Source organism: Vipera ursinii (assembly GCF_947247035.1).
Source record: "Vipera ursinii genome assembly, chromosome: 15".
In the NCBI taxonomy this organism is placed as follows: Eukaryota; Metazoa; Chordata; class Lepidosauria; order Squamata; family Viperidae; genus Vipera; species Vipera ursinii.
In genome coordinates, this window is record NC_139528.1 from 6,110,730 (window position 1) to 6,125,905 (window position 15,176).

At 51.2% G+C, this 15,176-nt stretch overlaps 1 protein-coding gene across 1 annotated transcript in view; it reads left to right on the forward strand.

The window, feature by feature from the left end:
* The window catches only part of NRXN2 (neurexin 2), a 224,839-nt gene that overhangs the window by 44,697 nt on the left and 164,966 nt on the right, over positions 1 to 15,176 (forward strand). The window contains 4 exon segments of the mRNA XM_083374184.1: positions 3,167 to 3,193; positions 6,983 to 7,102; positions 9,786 to 10,167; positions 11,344 to 11,534. Coding sequence (XP_083230310.1) covers positions 3,167 to 3,193; positions 6,983 to 7,102; positions 9,786 to 10,167; positions 11,344 to 11,534 — 720 coding nt within the window.

The window sequence follows — 15,176 nt, forward strand, 5'->3', positions numbered from 1 at the left end:
TTTAGGTGCAGGAGCCTAATGCAGAAATATGACACGCCTGGCTATATCCGTTTTGGAAGGCCTGGCGTCCCCTGCAAACGCCCCGTCCCCGAGGGGAATACTCATGAGTAAAGGACCCCCTTTGTAAGAAGGAAGGAGTTGTTGTTGTTAGCTGCGAAGTCGTGTCCGACCCATCGCAACCCCATGGACAATGTTCCTCCAGGCCTCCCTGTCCTCCACCATCTTCTGGAGTCCCTTTAAACTCACGTCTCCTGCTTCAGTGACTCCATCCATCCACCTCATTCTCTGTCGTCCCCTTCTTCTCTTGCCCTCAACCTTTCCCAGCATGAGGCTCTTCTCCAGGGAGTCCTTCCTTCTCATTAGGTGGCCAAAGGATTTGAGTTTTAGCTTCAGGATCTGGCCTTCTAAAGAGCAGTCAGGGTGGATCTCCTCTAGGACTGACCGGTTTGATCGCCTTGCAGTCCAAGGGACTCGCAGGAGTCTTCTCCAGCACCGTAGTTCAAAGGCCTCCATTCTTTGGCGCACAGCCTTTCTTATGGTCCAACTTTCACTGCCATACATTGCAACTGGGAAGACCATAGCCTTGACTCTACACACTTTTGTTGGCAGGGTGATGTCTCTGCTTTTTAGTGTGCCGTCTAGATTTGCCATGGCTTTCCTCCCCAGGAGCAAGCATCTTTTAATATCTTGGCTACAGTCCCCGTCTGCAGTGATCTTGGAGCCCAGGAAAATAAAATCTGTCACTACCTCCATTTCTTCCCCATCTATTTGCCAGGAATTGAGAGGGCCGGATGCTATGATCTTGGTTTTTTTAATGTTAAGTTTCAAGCCAACTTTTGCACTCTCCTTCTTCACCCGCAACAAGAGGCTCTTTAGTTCCTCTTCACTTTCTGCCATTAGAGTGGTATCATCTGCATATCTTAGGTTGTTGATATTTCTTCCGGCAATCTTAATTCCAACTTTTGATTCCTCTAGCCCTGCCTTTCTCATGATGTGCTCTGCATATAAGTTAAATAGGCAGGGCGACAGTATACAGCCTTGCCGGACTCCTTTCCCAATTTTGAACCAATCAGTGGTTCCGTGTCCAGTTCTCACTGTTGCTTCTTGGCCCGCATATAGGTTTCTCAAGAGACAAATAAGATGGTCTGGTATGCCCATCTCTTTAAGGACTTGCCACAGTGATCTTTACTCATGAGTAATCCCACAGAGAGGGTTTGCCTGGCCCACCGTGAGTGGCAATCGCGGGAAGCCAATAACACCCAGCCAGAAATAAGGGGTTTAAGAACCAGCAGCCGAGTGACCAGTGTTGGCCTCCTCTGGTCTCTTTCTCTGGCCTGTTGTGAGCCCGGGTGGATTTGGATTCCTCATATGTAACACATACACCCCCCCCACACACACACACCCAAATCCACTCAGATTTCTCTGCAGGTGGGATGGGATGAAAGAGCGCATGGTGGGAGGCAGCCTTGGGAGCAGGTTGGCCTACCAGTAAACCCCCCCTCCCCGAGGGTCAAACCTGGGTGCAGAGTTTGAGCCTGTTTCTTGGCCTCTGCTAGCCAGAGAAGGGCAGGTGGTCTCCTCTTTCCGCCCCCTCTCCTGACCATCGGACCACCGTGGTCGTCGTGGCCGGGCAGAGAGAGAGTGGGGGGGCTGACTCTGCTTCCTGTATCCCTCCTGTCCCCTCTTGTTCTGGGTTTTGACCCTTCATCGGTGCATAAACAGCCAGCCCAGAGAGCAAGCAGCCACAGTGACCCAAACTCGGTCTCTCTCCCACCCCACCCCACCCCCACCCGCAACCTTCCCGCTTCCCAGGATTCCTCTCTTCCCTCCCACCCCCCAACCCGGGAACGTCTGCCTTCCCACGAGAGACGTTTCCCGGTCCTGTGGCTGCTTGCGTCCACTGCTCTGTGGAGGTTGACGGCACGCCGTGGCCCAGCTGTGCAGCTTGCGGAAAGGGAGGGGGTGGCAGCCTGGGCGCCTTGGGGTGGGAGGCATTGAGCTCGGGGGGGGGGCGGGGGGAGAAGGAATGGATGCCACTTCCCAATTTTCCCCCTTTCCCTGCACAGCTGATCCTTACAAGGGAGTTGCTTGCCAGCGCCGAGGGATTCCCCAAAGGATGGGCAAAGTCAGTCGGTAGCGTTCAAGATCGGAACCAGAAGCGGTGGTGGCTGGTTTCCGCGGCCTGGCGCCCCTGATTTGGAACTGGGCACGAGCCCGCCGTTTTCAGGTGCCTGCAGTGGCCAACAGGCTGGGGCACATTTTGAGCATTGCAAGCCGCTGGGCATAGGTGGTAAAGAGAGACTGTGTGGCAGTGTCTCTCAGCCTGAGCAACTTTGAGACGGGTGGACTTCATCTCCCAGAATTCCCTAGCCAGAAAGGGGAACCTCATCAGCCACTGAAGAAGCAGCCATCCTGCTAAAACCGTCTGCAGTCTTTTTGTGCACAGATCAGTTCTGCTGGCTGGGGGATTCTGGGAGTTGAAGCCCACCCATCCTGAACCATGCTGGCTGGGGGATGCTGGGAGTTGAAGCCCACCCATCCTGAACCATGCTGGCTGGGGGATGCTGGGAGTTGAAGCCCACCCATCTTGAACCATGCTGGCTGGGGGATGCTGGGAGTTGAAGCCCACCCATCTTGAACCATGCTGGCTGGGGGATGCTGGGAGTTCAAGCCCACCCATCTTGAACCATGCTGGCTGGGGGATGCTGGGAGTTGAAGCCCACCCATCTTGAACCATGCTGGCTGGGGGATGCTGGGAGTTCAAGCCCACCCATCTTGAACCATGCTGGCTGGGGGATGCTGGGAGTTGAAGTCCACCTGTGTTAAAGTGGCCGCGGTTGAGCAACATGGGCATCGGTGGATAAATTGAGCTGCCCCACCCTGCTGGCTTTTGCTGGTGTCGGCACAGAAAACAGCCAGAACCAAATTGGTGCCATGGATCGAGAGGGTCCCGGCCCCTCTGCTCTCCAGAGGTCACCCCCTGGCATCCTGACCCCATCCTCGGTGCCAAGGCAAGCGTCTCCCTTGTGGCCTGCCCGTCCCCAGATGGTGGCCTGCATTGCTGTATTTTTTTGGGTGTTTGGTGACAGACGTTTCCTTGAAGGATATAAAACTCTCTCGTTCTCTTCTCTCTCTCCCCCTCCCCACCCCGGCCCCCCCGTCTCAGACTGTGTCAGGATAGGCTGTAACCCTAGTAAGTTGCCTTCTCATTTTTTTCTCTCTCTCTCTCTCTTTTGGAATCTTTCTCTCTCTCTCTCTCTCTCTCTCTCTCTCTCTCTCTCTCTCTCTCTCTCTCTCTCTCTTTCTTTCTTTCTTTCTTTCCATGTTTTCAACCCCTCCTTTTTACTTCACTCCGCTTGCTTTGAAGCCCACAATTTGGGGCTTCCCTGCTTGGGCCTGGTGGAAGAGGAAATGCGTGTGCGTGTGTATGTTTGCATGTGCGTCTGTGTAACCGGGGGGGGGGGTAAGCTTTTGAGGGAGACGGTCCGAAAGATGGATGGGGAGATGGTTACAGGAACGGTGGAGTCTCCCACCTTTCATAAGAAGAATCAAGATCACGTGAAGTACTAATACCACTTTACAAGGCCTTGGTAAGGCCACACCTGGAATACTGCATCCAGTTTTGGTCACCACGATGTACAAAAGATGTCGAGACTCTAGAAAGGGTACAGAGAAGAGCAACCAAGATGATTAGGGGGCTGGAGGCTAAAACATAGAAGGAACGGTTGCTGGAATTGGGAAGGTCTAGTTTAATGAAGAAAAGGACACGGGGGGGGGGGACATGATAGCAGTCTTAGAATATCTCAGGGGCTGCCCCAAAGAAGAGGGAGTCAAGCTATTCTCCAAAGCGCCCGAAGGCAGGACAAGAAGCAACGGATGGAAACTAGTCAAGGAGAGAAGCAACCTAGAACTAAGGAGAAACTTCCTGACAGTGAGAACAATTAACCAGTGGAACTACCTGCCTCCAGAGGTGGTGAATGCTCCAACACTGGAAGTTTTTAAGAAGAGACTGGACAGCCACTTGTCTGAAATGGTATAGGGTTTCCTACCTGAGCAGGGGGTTGGACTAGATGACCTCCAAGGTCCCTTCCAACTTATTATTATTATTATTAACTGTGGGGGTCCTTGGTGCTCTCTGAGCTTGGTGGCTTCCTTGCAGACGTTTCATCACCCAACCTGATAACGTTATCAGCGCTAGAAGGGAGTGGGTATAAACAAGTGGCTTGCCCTGTCAGGGTAACGTCAGAAAGGTGACGTTACCTAGTCAGATATATGTAAATATACTTAAACGTGGAGACTCTAGATAATGCAGAGAAGAGCAGCAAAGGTGATTGGAGGACTGGAGGCTAAAACACACGAAGGACGATCGCAAGAACCAGGTATGTCTGGTCTAACAAAGAAAAGGACTGGGGGGGGGACATGAAAGCAGCCTTCCAGTATTTGAGGGGCTGCCCCAAAGAAGAGGAGGGGGGGTGTCAACCTCTTCTCCAAAGCACCAGAAGGCAGGACAAGAGGCAACGGATGGAAATTAATCAAGGAGGGAAGCAACCTGGAATTAAGGAGAAACTTCTTGACAGCGAGAGCGATGAACAGCTTTTGCCTTCAGAAGTCGTGGCTCCATCACTGGAGGCTTTTAAGAAGAGACCGGACAGCCACTTGTCTGGAATGGTACAGAGACTCTCCTGCTCGAGCAGGGGCTGGACTAGAAGACCTCCGAGGTCCCTTCCACGCTGCTAACTCCAGCCCCCCCCCAAAAAAAACTCAGCGCGACCGATGGCTGAGGATGATGGAGCTTGTTGTCTTCCTCTGTCTGGTGAAACCTTTTCTGTAGATATTCCAGACACTTCAGGAGTGATACTCATGGCACCTCCGGGAACCAATTAAGGATGAGCACTTATTTTGCAATGCATTTGCCATTGCTTAGAAAATGCCCACTGTTCTTTTACACACACACACACACACACACGGTGTAGGTTCTCCTGCTTGAGCAGGGGGGCCTGGACTAGAAGACCTCCAAGGTCCCTTCCACCTCTTGTTATTCTGTAAGGATCTCCTGCTTGAGCAGGGGGTTGGACTAGAAGACCTCCAAGGTCCCTTCCACCTCTTGTTATTCTGTAAGGATCTCCTGCTTGAGCAGGGGGGGTTGGACTAGAAGACCTCCAAGGTCCCTTCCACCTCTTGTTATTCTGTAAGGATCTCCTGCTTGAGCAGGGGGGGTTGGACTAGAAGACCTCCAAGGTCCCTTCCACCTCTTGTTATTCTGTAAGGATCTCCTGCTTGAGCAGGGGGGGTTGGACTAGAAGACCTCCAAGGTCCCTTCCACCTCTTGTTATTCTGTAAGGATCTCCTGCTTGAGCAGGGGGGGTTGGACTAGAAGACCTCCAAGGTCCCTTCCACCTCTTGTTATTCTGTAAGGATCTCCTGCTTGAGCAGGGGGGGTTGGACTAGAAGACCTCCAAGGTCCCTTCCACCTCTTGTTATTCTGTAAGGATCTCCTGCTTGAGCAGGGGGGGTTGGACTAGAAGACCTCCAAGGTCCCTTCCACCTCTTGTTATTCTGTAAGCATCTCCTGCTTGAGCAGGGGGTTGGACTAGAAGACCTCCAAGGTCCCTTCCGGCTCGATTCTATTCTTTTGAGGACGTGACTTTTCCCAAACTGGACAGGAGCAACCTAAAGCCACCCGTGGTCTTGAGATGAAAGGGCTATTTGATGCGCTAATTCCTTGAGAAATGGACCAGCCCCGTTTCCAGGAGAAGCTGTTAGCCTGAAGTCCCCGGCCAGCCGGCCTCATTTTACAACGGGCCAGAAGCGGCCTCATCCTGCTTGCCTGCTGCTTCCCATCTTTCTCTGCGGCCTTTGATCGTTTGGCGTGGAGCAAGAGTGGGCAACTACGGCGACCTGACGAACTGTGCGACTTTCAGCTCCCAGAATTCCTTGAGCCAGCGTGGAATTCTGGGAGCTGAAGTCCACAGGCCGTCAAGTTGCCGTCGTCGTCACCCACCCAGAGGTAAACCTAGTTTGTAAGACTCCAAACCGTGAGGCTCTGAATTCGGACCCTACCACTCTCTTATTGCTGAGCCCCAGTGGCATCCAGGCCTGGGGGGGGCAAACTTGGTTGAGAAACATCCTCGAATTGTTTCCGGGACAGGTTTTTCTACTATTCCGTGAATATTTCTGATCTGCCCAATTAAACCCACGCTGCGCAGGCTCCTGACGCTGGGGACTGCCTTGGCCCCGATTGCGGCCAGCCTTTTCCGGACGCTGCCAGGCAGGAGAAAAACCTGCTTGTCTGCCGGCTTCCTTTCGCCATCTCCTCTGATGGGTCAGAACAAAAGGACAGGAGGGTCTTGCCCAGGATCCAGCCCCCCCTCCCCACAATCCCTTTCCACTAGCCCCCCTCGCCCCTCTGCAGAAGCCTGCCTGGCTCACAAGGGCATGGAGAGCTGTGCCTTGTCCTGGAGGAGGAGGAGGCTCCATGCTCACACCTGTTGCCAGGTGAAGCCTGGCTGCTCAAGTCTGGGCACTAACCCTAGAGGCAGGTGAGTTGGGGAACTGGCAGGCTCTGGTGGGGGGGGGGGAGAGGGTTTTTTTCCCCCCAGATGTGAGGTTCTGGCTAGGGAATTCTGGGAGCTGACTTCCACCCATCTTCAAGTTGCCCCAGGGGAGAAACGAGGCTTGATAAAGGCTTAATAAGGAATAATGTAACCCCACCAGCATGGGACTAGTCCTCAACGCGTTTGAATGCACATGCTTGCTTTCCGAGGCTCGTGTGTGTGTGTGTGAGAGAGAGAGTGTATATGTTTACTGCAGGGGTGAATGGTGTGCTGAAATTGTTGGCTGGGAATTCTCTGTCTCTGGGGCTGTGTTGCCTAACGGGGGTGGGTGGGGGTGGGGGGTCTGGGCCCGTGGGAGGGTGGGGAATCCACCCACTCTCAGCTACCCCAGAAAACAGCTGCTCTTGACCTCGCCGTCCTGCCCACAGGTAAAGGGCCGGAAACGCTCTTTGCTGGCCACAAACTCAACGACAACGAATGGCACACCGTCCGGGTGGTCCGGCGTGGGAAGAACTTGCAGCTCTCTGTGGACAACGTCACCGTGGAAGGTAAGCCAGAGAGGAACAGATGCTGGCGATGCAAAGACCGGGTTCGCACAACCCGCTTAGGCCAGGGGGGTCTTCCAACTTGGCCCTTGGATGACTCGTGGACTTCAACTCCCAGAATTCCTCAGCCAGGCATGCTGGCTGAGGCATTCTGGGAATTGAAGTCCACAATCAGGGGGTCTTCAAAGTTGGAGTGCCTGGCTGAGCAATTCTGAGAGTTGAAGTCCACAAGCAGGGCTCTTCCAACTTGGCCCTTGGATGACTCATGGATTTCAACTCCCAGAATTCCTCAGCATGCGTGCCTGGCTGAGGAATTCTGGGAGTTGAAGTCCACAAGTCATGAGGAATTCTGGGAGTTGAAGTCCACAAGCAGGGCTCTTCAAACTTGGCCCTTGGATGACTCATGGATTTCAACTCCCAGAATTCCTCAGCATGCGTGCCTAGCTGAGGAATTCTGGGAGTTGAAGTCCACAAGTCATGAGGAATTCTGGGAGTTGAAGTCCACAAGCCGGGCTCTTCAAACTTGGCCCTTTGATGACTCATGGATTTCAACTCCCAGAATTCCTCAGCATGTGTACCTGGCTGAGGAATCCTGGGAGTTGAGGTCCACAAGTCATGAGGAATTCTGGGAGTTGAAGTCCACGAGTCATCAAAGGGCCAAGTTGGAAGACCCCTGCCTTAGACGAAAGCAAGGTGGGCTAACTGGCTGAATTTAAGCTCCACCACAAAGCTTCCTCGAGTCGTTCCAGCGATCCTGCACTTCTTGGCAATTGTGTTCTGCTGTTTTCACTCCTTGACATGTGGCCACAAATGAGTCCAGAATTTCTGCTCCTAAGCAAGACAGGCGTTAAAATGGGAATCGCCTCCCGGTTTATGACTTTTTGCCAGGGTGGTTAAGCAAATGGCGGCAATTGTTAAGGGAATTACTGGCTTTCCCCATCGGTTTGGCTGGTTGGAAGCTCCGTGGGAAGGCCACCGAGGGTGACCCCACAGGACCCAGGGCGCTGCCACCCTCAGCAATGCATGTTGGTTGCCAAGGAGATTCTGCGTTTGGGCCACGTGACCACGGGGACAGTGCCACGGTTGTAAGTGAGCTTAAGTCCTAAGCCCCTTTTTTCCCCCAGTGCTGTTGCTACTTCAAACGGTCACTAAATGCATGGTTTGAAGCCGAGGACGATCTGCATACAGGTAGTCCTCGACTGACGACAGTTCGCTTAGTGACCATTTGAAGTGGCAACAGCACTGGAAAACAAGGGACTCTTATGACCATTTTTTCATACTTAACGACCGTTGCACCATCTCCACGGTCACCTGGCCAAAATTCAGACGCTTCATATTTACGACCGTTGCAGGATTCCCGGGTCACGTGATCCCCTTTTACGACCTTCCGGGCAAGCAAACTCCAGGGGGAAGCCCAGTTCGCTTAACAGCCGGGTTAGTAACTTCACAACTGCGGCGCTTCGCTTAACAACCGTGAGAGGAAAGGTCGTAAACTGGGGCAAAATCCACTTAACAATTGTCTCGCTTAACCACAGCAATTGTGGGCTCAATTGTAGTCGTAAGTCGAGGACGTCCGGCAAGGCCCTCCTGTGCATCAGATGAAGGCGATGCTGCCCAGCTCACAAATGCTTCAGCTTGCGATAAGAAGTGCAGGTGGAAAAGAGGCTGCCAGATTTGGAGGCCCTGCAAACTTTACTTACCTGTGTTCACCTGGGAGTGGCAAGTGTACCTTTGCCATTCTTCCTTTCCGCCACCAGAGGGCAGCAAGCCACCTTGGAAATGGTTCGTTTCCTTTCCCGACTCAGGCTCTCAAAACAATCACCCACATTGGCCACTAGGGGGAGATTCAGAACACGCAATCCCGGCCTGTAAACAAAAAAGCCGGCTTCTGCTCCAGCTGCCGTTCTGCAAACAGGCAAAACCTGGTTTGCTGCGCTGTGGCTTTGCACACTGTACATATCCGCCCCTTGTGTGGCCGTGCACACAAACGGGTGTAATTGTGGCTACATCTACGGAGAGCTTCAGCACCGGAGACCAATTCGTGGTGTGTCTAACGATCACCCTTGGCACCTGTGATTGGTATTCAGTTTAATTCAGCTGAGTTCAGTTGGCCCGTTAATCTGAATTGTGCAGAGTCAGAAAACAGATTTCATCCAGTCATCAGGTTACGCACGCAGATCCAGCCCACAAGGATTAGACCCCGATGAATAGCAGTGATGATGATGGATAGAATTCAAAGCAGTGATGCTGATTAATAGCCTTACCGTCTGGATTCAGAGGGGGGGAACAGGTGGACAGAGAAGTGAAGCTGGAAATGGAAGTTTAGCTAAAGTGGGCAAGTGGGCAGCCACCGAAACGGTATAGGACCGTAGTGGCGAACCTATGGCACGCGTGACACAGGTGGCACGCACAGCCCTCTCTGTGGGCACGCACGCCATCGCCCCAGTCCTAGGCCTTCAGCTGGGTTTGATAAAACCTTTACGCTTTAGGCCTCCGCCGCCGTGTGCAAAAAAAAAAAAGGTTCAATCAATCAATTTCAACTTCTCGCGGGGAAAAAAAAGATCTCGCAAAGTAGGAATTGATGGATTGAACTGGGCATGACCTCTCTCTCTCCGAGGCCTTGCCGGCCAACTGCTTGGCGTGCTAATATTTTGCCCCCCGCCCCCCCTTTGCTCGGCCCAAGCAGGGCAGATGGCGGGCGCCCACACCCGCCTGGAGTTCCACAACATCGAGACGGGCATCATGACGGAGCGTCGGTTCATCTCCATGGTGCCGTCCAACTTCATCGGCCACCTAAGCAGCCTGATCTTCAACGGGATGCCCTACATGGACCTCTGCAAGAACGGCGACATCAGCTACTGCGAGCTGAACGCCCGCTTCGGCCTGCGCAGCATCATCGCCGACCCGGTCACTTTCAAGAGCAAGGCCAGCTACCTGGCGCTGGCCACGCTGCAGGCCTACGCCTCCATGCACCTCTTCTTCCAGTTCAAGACCACGGCCACCGACGGGCTCATCCTCTTCAACAGCGGCAACGGCAACGACTTCATCGTGGTGGAGCTCGTCAAAGGGTGAGACGTGGGCCCTGGCGGGCCCGGGCGAGGCGGCTTTGCTCGTCCGCCAAGCACACGGCAGGGACAGGGTCAGTTGTCCCTCTGGGTCCTCTGCCAGACTCTGCCTCCCCACCACAGCCGTTTGCCCATGGAGAGACGGGTCTGTCCCGTCCCCTCTCTCCCCACACGGTAGGACCCCCAGCATCCCTTGGTCAATGACCAATTCTGCTTTAAAGAAACATCTTCCTACTTTTGTCCTTCCTTCCTTCCTTCCTTCCTTCCTTCCTTCCTTCCTTCCTTCCTTCCTTCCCTCCTATCTCTCCTTCCTATCTCTCCTTCCTTCCTATCTTTCCTTCCCTCCCCTCTTCCTCCATTTCCTTCCTTCCTTCCTTTCTTCCTCCCTATCTTTCCTTCCTATCTTTCTTTCTTTCCTTCCTTCCTTCCTATCTTTCCTTCCTATCTTTTTCTTTCCTTCCTTCCTATCTCTTTCTTTCTTTCCTTCCTTCCTTCCCTTCCTTCCTTCCTTCCTTCCTTCCTTCCTTCCTTCCTTCCTTCCTTCCTTCCTTCCTTCCTTCCTTCCTTCCTTCCTTCCTTCCTTCCTTCCCTTCCTATCTTTCTTTCTTTCCTCCCTCCCTCCCTCCCTCCCTCCCTCCCTCCCTCCCTCCCTCTCTCCCTCCTCTTTTTAGGAATCCCAGCCAAACCAAATGACCACCTCCAATTTCCCCCCCCTCCCCCGCCCTTCATCCTCTGGGCTCTCCAAGCCCTCGGTCCCCAGCCCGGCCCTGGGTCCTCCTATTGCAGGGAGATGATAGAGATGGCAGTGCAGAGAGGAGCCTGTCCTTATGGAGGTCCAGGCATCCGAGTTTAAACTTTTCCTGCCCTTTGGAGTTAATGGCTGCTCGCCCCCCCCCCCCCCCGGGCTTCTTCTGCCTGGGGAGCTGCTGATCCCTGCCTTGTAAGATTAGGCCCTTGGAGGCCAAAAGAAAATGGAAATATTTACATCTGGTGAGGAATTGGAATGAAATGCTCTGCTTTCGTCGGCTGCTTTGCTCAGCAGGGTGTGGCTTGGCTGGCTGACGTGAGTCACCTACTGCCCACGTTCTCTTTGGGCTGAAAGGTAGAATTGATCGAACTGGGTTGAATTTCTTTTCTTTTCTTTTTTTTTCCTGATTCCTTCTGTTCCGGCCACCCTAGGTACATCCACTACGTTTTCGACCTGGGCAACGGCCCCTCGCTGATGAAGGGGAATTCAGACAAGCCAGTGAACGACAACCAGTGGCACAACGTCATTGTGTCCCGCGACACTAACAACGTCCACACGCTGAAGATCGACTCGCGCACTGTCACACAGCACTCCAATGGGGCCCGCAACCTGGACCTCAAAGGTGAGCCACGAAATTCCCACCACGTGTGGGCTTCCTCCAGGGGGCTGAAAGGGCAACTCCCAGCCCTGCCGTCAGCACTACAGAACCCATCGTCTGGTGACACGGAGCGCCAAACTCTGGAAGCGATCCAAGCAGCAGTTTCCGGTTAAGGCACCGGGGGGGGGGGCGACATTTAGGCCTTCAGGCAAAAAGAAAATATATCGGCTGGCCAAAATCGGTGGTAGCCATTAAATGCAAAAATAAATTAGGAAGAAATATAGGTAGTCCTTGACTTATGACCACAATTGAGCCCAAAATTTCTGTTGCTAAGTGAGACAGTTGTTAAGTGAGTTTTGCCCCATTTTACGACCTTTCTTGCCACGGTTGCTAAGTGAATCACTGTGGTTGTTAGCTTAGTAACACGCTTAAGTGAACCTGGTTTCCCCGTTGCCTTTGCTTGTCAGAAGGTCGCAAAAGGGGGGATCCCGTGACCCCAGGACATTGCAACCCTCGTAAGTATGAACCTGTTGCCAAGCATCTGGATTTTGATCATGTGATCGTGGGATTGCTGCAGCGGCCGTAAGTGTGAAAAACGGCCACAAGCCTCTTTTTCCAGTGCCGCTGTTAGCTCTGAAAGGTCGCTAAATGAACTGCTGTAAGTCGAGGACTGCCTGTGTTCTGCCGATGGTCATTCGAAGCCACTGGTTTTCAAAACCTCAGCCGCTTTAAAATGGGTAGGACTTCAACTCCCAGAATTCCCTAAGCCAGCATTTGGGGAGTCGAAGCCCACGCATTTTAAAATGGCTAAGGTCTGAGAAACTTGGAGATAAATGTTTGGAAATAAGGAAGGAACTTCCTGCCAGTGAGAACAGATAACCAGTGGAACAGCTTGCCGCCAGATGTTGTGGGTGCTCCATCCCTGGAGGCTTTTAAGAAGAGACTAGAATTGTATAGGGTCTCCTGCTTGAGCGGGGGGGTTGGACTAGATGACCTCCAAGGTCCCTTCCAGTCCGATGATTCTCTGAACCTCAGCTACTTTATATGCTCCCTTCCTTCTCCTTCTCTTATTTCATGGGTAGCTTTGCGTTATTGTTCAGTCTTGCTCCATTTCTGCACTTTTCATATTTATTTTTATTTATTTTTTATTTTAATTCCATTTATATCCCGCCCTTCTCCGAAGACTCAGGGCGGCTTACAAGCTTAGCAGTAGCCTTCATTCTATGTATATGCCTGCTTATTAGGGCTTTCACACACACCCGCAAGCGGCATTATTACAAAGTCAGCTTATTGCCCCCAACAATCTTTAGGGGGTCCCCCTTTCTAAAATTCTTCCTTTCTGCCTCCATATGTGGGATGTTTTAAAAAAATTTGCGCCCAAACGGAATAATGCATGGGCGTTTGTATGTCTGCGTGAGAAAACGTGGACAGTTAGAAAAGCTAAACAAGAATTGGGAAGGGCCACAAATCAAGTCCGTGGGTTTTTAATCAGAGGTTTAAGGGCTTCTTGGAAAAGCCACAGCTCGATTTAGGGAGTCAGCGGCCTTGGATTTGAAAAAAACATTAGAATTTTAATTTTTACTGATGTCTAACTGAGATTTAGCTTTTCATTAAATAGTCTGTGTAGGCAGCGAAATCATTTATGGCCTCTTAACTCTTCGAATGTTTGCTCAATAAAATTTGCTATGTAGAATTAGTATACTCTTTAAAAAAAAAGGACATTGTTACTGATTTAATGGGTAATTAAGAAGCACAGTTATTACTAGATTCTATATTTTTTGTTACTGTCTATTTTTATTGAGGGATGGATAGATTAAGCCAACTTGGGTGCCCATCTGTCCAAAGAATTATTTTATACGATGCATTTAAATACATTTTGCTGAGAAGAAGTATGTAAGTTTCCTCAGGCACGCAGAATGTAACAACTCCTAATTTAGTCCAAGCCCTGAATAGGGGTGACATGATAGCGGTCTTCCAATATTCTGAAGGGCTGTCATGGAGATGGTGTGTGTGTGTATGTGTGTGTGTGTGTGAGCCCTCCAAAGCAAGCACCAGAAGGCAGGGCAAGAAACAATGGTTGGAAACTAATCCAGGAGAGAAGCAACCTGGAATTAAGGAGAAACTTCCTGACAGTGAGGACAATTAACCAGCGGAACAGCTGGCCACCAGAAATCGTGGGCGCTCCATCACTGGAGGTTTTTAAGAAGAGACTGGACAGTTACCTGTCTGAGATGGTACAGGTTCCCCTGCTTGAGCAGGGGGCTGGACTAGAAGACCTCCAAGGTCCCTTCCAACTCTGGTTATTCTGTTATTTTGACAATTCTGTTCCCTCTGTGCCCCCCCTCCCCCCTTAGAAACCAGCTTAACAACACTGTCCAGAGAACATGGATAGAATCACCCTTACATTTGTATTTTGAGCTGTTTCTTTCCCCCCTTGGGTTCCTTTAGAAACGCAATATTTTTATTTATTTTAATTCCATTTATATCCCGCCCTTCTCCGAAGACTCAGGGCGGCTTACAAGCTTAGCAGTAGCCTTCATTCTATGTCTATGCCTGCTTGTTAGGGCTTTCACACACACCCCAAGCGGCATTATTACAAAGTCAGCTTAATTGCCCCCAACAATCTGGGTCCTCATTTTACCTACCTGGGAAGGACGGAAGGCTGAGTCAACCTTGAGCCTGGTGGGACTCGAACCTGCACTAATTGCAGGCAGCTGGTGTTACTTAAGGAGGCATTAGCCCACACTTATTTTACGTTACTCCGTAAAAGAAGCGTGGGGAAACTCCTGTCAGAAAAGACAGTCGCTTTAGGGCAGGGGTCTTCAAACTTGGCGCTTTTATGACTTGTGGACTTCAACTCCCAGAATTCCTCAGCTAGCATGCCTGGCTGAGGAATTCTGGGAGTTGAAGTCCACAAGTCATAAAAGGGCTAAGTTTGAAGACCTCTGCTTTAGGGGATCCCCCTTTCTAAAATTCATCCTTTCTGCCTCCATATGTGGGATGTTTAAAAAAAACATCCAGATGTTTAAAACTCCGGGCCAGCAACCAGCGAGAAGTCGTCTTCCGGTTTAAGGCTTCTTACGCTTGCTTTAAATTAAAAGCGAAAGAAAGAAAGCAGAGTATCCAGAGTTTTGGTTTGTTTTTTTTTTAAATTAAATTGCTTCTTCACTTGCAAAGGGGAAACGATGTAATGGAGAGAACAGAGACATTTGTGGTTAGGGCGCAGTTGCCTGCGTTCGGACTAATCTGTCACGGAGACGTTCAACTTGCCGGCAATTTATTCGGAACGTTGAGTGCATTTTTCTGCCTAGCATTAACCAAGTCAAATATCTCCTTGTGGGCAAATGTTTTGCTAGGAGGAAGGAGGTAGATTCATGCTCTGGGGTTTAAATTAGCTTTTTAAGTGTGACAGTTTGGCTACGGTTGTGTGTGCGTGTTTTTCTTTTCTTTTTTTTTAAACTAATTCAATAAACTTAAACCAAAGGTATCCAGAGCATAACAGAGAGAGCTGTAGACATCATAATTAATCTAATGTGGGCTGTGACCTTTAACAAAACGGCTCTGAGCTGCTCCCAGACCTTAAGGAAGAAATAAATAATAATGATAATAATAATAATTTAAAAAAGCACTTTGGGTCTAAGCAAAAGCTGCAGTTTGGCTGATGGG